This window comes from Rhodamnia argentea, chromosome 8, assembly GCF_020921035.1.
Source record: "Rhodamnia argentea isolate NSW1041297 chromosome 8, ASM2092103v1, whole genome shotgun sequence".
NCBI lineage: Eukaryota > Viridiplantae > Streptophyta > Magnoliopsida > Myrtales > Myrtaceae > Rhodamnia > Rhodamnia argentea.
Window position 1 is genome coordinate 27,499,705 of NC_063157.1, and position 6,426 is coordinate 27,506,130.

Consider the following 6,426-nt stretch of genomic DNA (forward strand, 5'->3'; position numbering starts at 1 on the left):
ACACTCTTGCTCCCATGTCTCGAGAATGATTTCAAGGAAATGTCTTATGCGCCCACTGCATCGATAGTAGTTTGGTTTCGAGTTTGCCTACTTCTTTCGGACTTCATGCCCGTCATTCCCTCGTTTACTGTTTTTGATGATTTTGTCGTCGTCCTAAGTACCATTAATGCGGTCGTCGCTAATTTCAACAAACAGACGAATCAAAAACACTTCTATGCATCCACTAGCACGTCTACAAGGACTTGACGATTTGAAAGTTCATGAAATATCTTTCAAACCCAATGAGCCTGTTAAATACGGATCTTTGACTTTATTCGGATAGCCTGATCCACAACAGTTTGCACGCGGTCTAATTTATAACATGGAAATTTCCCGATGCCCAAACTAGTTAGGGCGAATCTCCGGGGGTTCGAAATTTTTCGAGAAAATGTGTTTGTCAGCCGGGGGGGGGGTCGAATCCTGGTCTATTCCGATGCTTCTTCCATGGCTCCATTTCGTATACTCCACGCAGGGGAGGAAACAAACTGCATCACGAGGGGTCGAAGAGAAAATGTGGAAGTAAGACCCCGAAAGCGACATCAATCAACGTTAGGAGACGCAAGTCCAAGCGTGAATCTACCCCCCGACTTTGCTGGTCCTCTCGAACACCATTGCGAACACCACTGCGAAGCTTCTGGGCAGTCAAAGTCACGTTGAGGACAGGCCGGTGCAATTGCGGTTGTGCTGTAAATAAACTGTCAGATTTGTGCAATATGATGCCGTATTTTCTCTTTCGAGAAAAAAAAAGCGTAAATAACACAACAAAATAAAAGAAGGCTAGAAGAATGATACACCAGAAGTTTTTATGTGTAAAACCCGATGCGGGAAAAATCACGAGACGTTAGTCCAGGAACCACTCTAATATAATTAAAGGATTACAACTAACACGCTAATGGTGTTTCTCTCACAATAAATCCTCACAATTGTCACAAAACACACCATCACTTGATGAACTCTCAAGATCTCTCGTGTTTACTCATTGTTGAGAACTTTTGTGATTTCCCTGGAGTGATTTTCTGGTGCACACACAAAATCTTCCTTTCAATCGCTTTGTTATAGTGATATGTCTCCATCCAAATTAGAATCTTCTTTAATCGATTTCGCAATCGCCTCTTAATTGAAAATCTCTCTATTTTGGATGATCTCCAGAATTGATTTTATTTTCATATTCTACCTTTTCAGCATCCCACCATAATAGGACTCCTTCCTATTAGGTATTCTTGATGAGCAATCATCGAGATCTTTCAAATCAAATCCCGAACATGTTGGGCTGCTCCCAACAGGTTGGACATGGGCTTCTAAATCAATAGGACCTTCACAAGCAATTAATTCTAGGCAAAAAGTAAAAGGAAAAAAAAAGTCATAAATCTATCGTATTGGTACCAATTCGGTCATGAATTGTTCAATTGGATCTATTTAGTCCTAAATCTTTTTATATCGATACCAAATCAATTCATCCAGTCAATTTTGATCGAAAATCGCTAACATAGATCTGTATATATTATTTTCTTTCTTTCTTTTTTCCTTCCTTTTTATGTTGCCTTCTTTTTTTATTTTATTTTATGAGGGTTGCGGGTCGCGCCTAGGCAAGTGTGAGCGCCGACGAGGCCCCCCTCACCCGAAGACCTAGTGGGGCTCGTCGGGCCTTACCCTCACCTCAGCATGGCCCCGGGTGAAGCCCGGTAAGGCCGCCTTGGCTTGGGCGAGGGTCGGCCTCACTAGCGCTCTCCCTTGACTAGGTGAGGCCGGCCTCGCCGACTATCGATAAATAGAAAAATGGAAAAAAAAAATAAGAAAAATAAAAAAATAAAGAATAAAGAGTAAAGAATATTTAAGCATAAAAAATATATAAAAAAAAATCTACATCGGCGTCAATTGTGCCATGTAGGACAATCGGCGTCCGTATAAGCAATTTTTAATGAAAATTGATTGAAAGGACTGAATGGGTACCAATGTGTAAAAAGATTTATGACTAAATTTATCCAATTAAAAGGTTTAAGATTATATTAGTATTAATTTTGATAAAAAAAAATTAGTACCAACGTAATGGATTTAAGAATTTTTTTGTACTTTTCTTTTGATACAAGACGACATGACAGCAGCAGGACGCCTAAAGGCTGGAGAGCGCGACGTCGGACCCCGAACCCAGTCCCCTTGAGAGTCCGCCTCTGCTTGCTTTGCACGTGCGTGTCGCGAGATAAGCATCAATCATGGGGATCCACGTGTCCTGTTGCATCTCCATTGGAAGGAAAATCATAGGGATCTGTCTCAGTTCGATGAGCAGAGATGGCATTGCGTTAGGGACATTCCTCGGGTGTCCCATGAGAAACAGGATCCGATCAAGAAAAATTTGAGGAGGTTAATGATTTCACGTACCACATTGAATCCGGTTCGCGGGGACAGTGACGATGGCTCGTTAATAGAGAAAAATCGAGGTATCAGGGCATTTTATCCTAGAGATTTCATGGTCATCAAAGAAGGCCCGAAGGACTCCGTAGGTAGCGATTCATGTTCGGCATAGATGGTCCAAACAAAAGAGACATGCAGACACCGAGTGCGTCAGTCCGGATTCAATTTGGGAACCGGATCTAATTGGACTAGCCGATTATGATTGGTTTCCGGTTCCAAAAATTTCGAATTGCGATATGCGGTCCAATTCCAAATCCCCCATAAAGAAGCGCACTGCTCGGACCGATCAAGAATTTTTTTTTTATTTTCATTCTGAGGCGGACCTTAACTAGTAACTTAAATTTTTTTTTTTCATTTAATGTGGGGAAATTTTCACTTTTAGGGAACAAAATAAACCCAAAAAGAGAAGAAGAACCTATAATGAACGGGACGGGTCGGTCCTATTCAAGGACCGAATGCCCTAGTGCGAAACCTATAAAACCTACTTCCATAAATAAATATTGACATGTAACGTCATATATAATTTCATCTTCTTTTTTTTTCGAAAATTTTGAGAGACTTATGTGATAAGTAGACGTGGTAACTTGTTTTTTTAATGTATTCCGCAGCACATTTAAGTGCAACATCATTATTGGGACAAAAACATCTCCTTCGGTATTTAGTAGGGAATGGATGGGCTGGTCTCCGGCCCTTCTCTGAAAAAATTTGAAAGCCTGGCCCAACTCGAAATTCCTGGGCCCGAGATGGATGGGCTGGTCTCTAGGCCTGAAGTTGCGCTTTCGATCTTGTTCTCAGCTCCGGGGTCTGGTCCTAGTTACTCTTCGGGGAGGAGTGGAAGAAGGGAGGAGATTCTCGAACGATAAAAAGGACCCAGTGACTTCGAAAGAATTGAACGAAGAGCTGTATGAGGTGAAAATCTTTTGGGTTTCGGGTGGACCGAAATTATAGAAAATAAAAGCAGTATTTTTGTCCCCCGAAAGAAAAATCTTCCACTCCAAAACATCTTGATTAAAAACTATTTAAAATTCTTAGGGTAGATATTATCTAGATAAAAAAAGTAGTTGTAATAAGTTAATTTTCAATGAATAACCATCGAAACTATTACATATTCATTTACGGTTAAAAGATGTATAAAGCTTACAAAACAGATCATACTCAAAATAAATATTTTCTCGACCAATTTATATCGCATGCGGAACTTCCGGATATAAGATATATCGAAATTTAAGCGCGAAAGGATATTATCGTGCCGAAGAGGCTTGCTTCTTAATTCTCGCACCTTACGAGACGGCGATTTTTTCAATTATATTAAATGAAAATGAAACGCCTATTAAACACATCGGGTAATCATTAAATTTACCGCTTCACTTACGTGAGATTAAGAAAAACAGAAACCCTTGAATAATGAAGAAAGACATTAGTAGTCATAGAAGGCAAATCTAATTTAGAATGTTATTTATTTTATTTTAATGTAAAAGGATAAAAATAAACTGGGCGGGCCCACGGGAGCGTTGGAACCTGTTTCCGCCATTTTTCACCCAAAATTTCAAATTTCAAAAGGCAAACAAAGCGACTCCTCCTCCTCCGTTTCCTTTCATCCGTCATCAATCTCTCATCCCGCTTCGACAGCTTCTCGCCATGGATCTTCAGCCCGCGCAGGTTCCAGCTCCAGGTACGATCTCTCGTTTTCGTCGGCGCCGAGCCCCCACTCTTCGTTCTTCGTCCGCCATTGTTTTGCTTCTCCTTTTCTCTTCGTTTATGTTGGTCTTGCCGTGCCGTGTAAAAAGCAGGAAAGCCTCAGCCGCTGAGAGAAAAAGCTGGCAGGAAAACGAAGGGGCCGTCGAAGACCGTCGCCGGAGATCCTCCGGTTCCCAGGTGGGATTCTTCGCTGCGACTCTGGATGTTGTAATTCGATTTGTTGTTTGTTTTTGGAGTTATCCCTGTTGAGGACTCTCTGTTTTTTCTTTTATTTTCTTTTCTTTTTTTCAGGCAGAAGCGCGTGTTCGGTACGTTGCGGAGCACCAACGTTCCGGCAAAACCACACACAGAGAAACCCGCTGCGAAATCCGTGACTGGGGTTCGCCGGAAACAGGCCCAGTCGCCGCCGAAAAGCCCATCCACCGTGGGTGCTACTCTAGCATCGGCTGCTGTGAAAACGTCCCCGGAGGGAGCGAAGCCCAAGCCGGAGAAGAAGAGCGTTTACTTCGAAGAGGAATCGCCTAAGAATTTGGACGATGCACCTGCAGAGAAAACATCTGCCGAGATATCGAACCCTAAACCGAAGAAGAAGGGCGTTTGCTTCGAAGAGGAATCGCCTGAGAATTTGGACGATGCACCTGCAGAGAAAGCATCTCCAGAGATAGCGAAACCTAAGCCGAAGAAGAAGAGCGTCTGCTTCGAAGAAAAATCGCCAAATAATTTGCGTGATGAGAATGCGGTCGGGCCTCAGACCCCGGTCCAATGGCCTTTTGCTGCTGTGGCAAAGCCAAGAAGGTCCGGGACGCCCTATCACACGGCTGAGAATTGCAGCAAGTGCAGATTCGATAGGCTGGAGACCGCATCGTACTGGCTCGGACACATCAAGCTGGCGGAGCCCGTCGGGAAACATTTCGTCTCAGCGAACTTCTTTCGAATGGCTCTGGAATGCAAGGCTGAGGTACATATTTCTCCATGAAGAAGTGTATAATTCATGCATGATATGAGAATTCTGTGGAGAAAAGGAAAAAAGACCGAGAAAATATTGGCATTTAGAGGTCGTTCCTATACACTTTAATCCCTGGGCATAGCAGCAATATAAAACAAAGTCCTATTTGCTGATAGCAATCACGAAGCAGCTTATGAAGAACTTCCGGTTGCTTGAGATTTAAAATTTCTGGACAAACGTGTAGAATCTGGTCTGGAAGCTTGCAATTTCAAGCATAACCTCAATGTGAATTTGAAGCAGTCATGATTTTGGTTTCTTAGTTCATGCCCTTTTCATTGGTTTCTGATTTACTTGCTACCTTTGTGCTCTGCATCGTCAGCCCATACGGAACCTGCGCATTGAGCTGAAGCGGTATCTGGCACGGCACCTGCACTTATCAGAAGAAGCCGAGTGGAGAAACTTGTCTCTTGGCTATGGAATCCTGAAGGATGAACCCGACTCGGGTCCCCGAAATCCGGGTAGCGGGAGAGTGAGGGTGAGGCTGAGCGCCGAAAGCAACCGTGATGGTCAAGAACAGCAGGATACGAAGGACGAACTCATCGACTCGAAAGGGGAATGACCGAATCGGTCTTGAGATTGCGGTAGCATCTTCAACGAGCCGCGACAGCAGGGTGGTTGGTCGGTCTTTTCTGTATTCGGCTTCAAATTAAGCAATCTTTTGCTCTTTGGGTTATATATATGTGTGTGTGTTAGATTGGTGCCGAAACTTTCGAACAGCGATGAGATCTCTGAAACATGAGATGCCATGGCACAAAGTAGTTTATGCACAGACAATTCAGAGTCTTTTTTTTTTTTTGGTCGAAAGACAATTCAGACTTCAGATGTTGTCTTTGGGATATACTTTGGTTTGATGCAAAGCGAGCATTCTCTATGCCATGAAGAATCGTGAATTATACCATGACTTAGGTTTTGCATAAGCCCAAACATCAAAGTCGAGATCTTTCATCGCGTCTGATATTGTCCGTCTAAGGTGGAAATTAAAGTTCAGATTACAGAGAAGAGGAAAGGATTCTATGCAAAAAAGATAGTCATTTCATTTCATCTGCCGTGACTTGTCCGTTTGAATTCCTTTGGGTTTAATCACTTATACCAAATGATCCGTCAATATATGGAGTGTATTGGGGGTGTAACTCGATGGACTCATCGAAATTCATTACTAGAGTTGATCGGTTTCATGTCAGGTCTAGTTTCACTTTGGAAACAAGAACTGAGGATGGATTGAGAGGTGCCTAGAACAGGATCGAATCAATCCGACCCAGTTCTCCGGCGGTCCA

The 6,426-nt window shown here is 42.8% G+C and overlaps 1 protein-coding gene across 2 annotated transcripts; it reads left to right on the forward strand.

Moving 5' to 3' along the window:
* The first annotated feature begins 4,033 nt into the window (after positions 1-4,033).
* On the forward strand, positions 4,034-5,935 carry LOC115738329 (nucleolar protein dao-5-like). 2 transcript variants are annotated; one of them, XM_030670936.2, is made up of 4 exons: positions 4,034-4,120; positions 4,236-4,323; positions 4,438-5,104; positions 5,472-5,935. In XM_030670936.2, the coding sequence occupies exons 1-4, from the start codon at positions 4,087-4,089 to the stop codon at positions 5,709-5,711; spliced, it is 1,029 nt and encodes a 342-aa protein (XP_030526796.1). In that variant the 5' UTR covers positions 4,034-4,086; the 3' UTR covers positions 5,712-5,935. The 2 variants fall into 2 exon arrangements, with proteins under 2 accessions (XP_030526796.1, XP_030526797.1); XM_030670937.2 differs by having other exon boundaries at positions 4,039-4,120; positions 4,239-4,323.
* Positions 5,936-6,426: the final 491 nt, after the last annotated feature.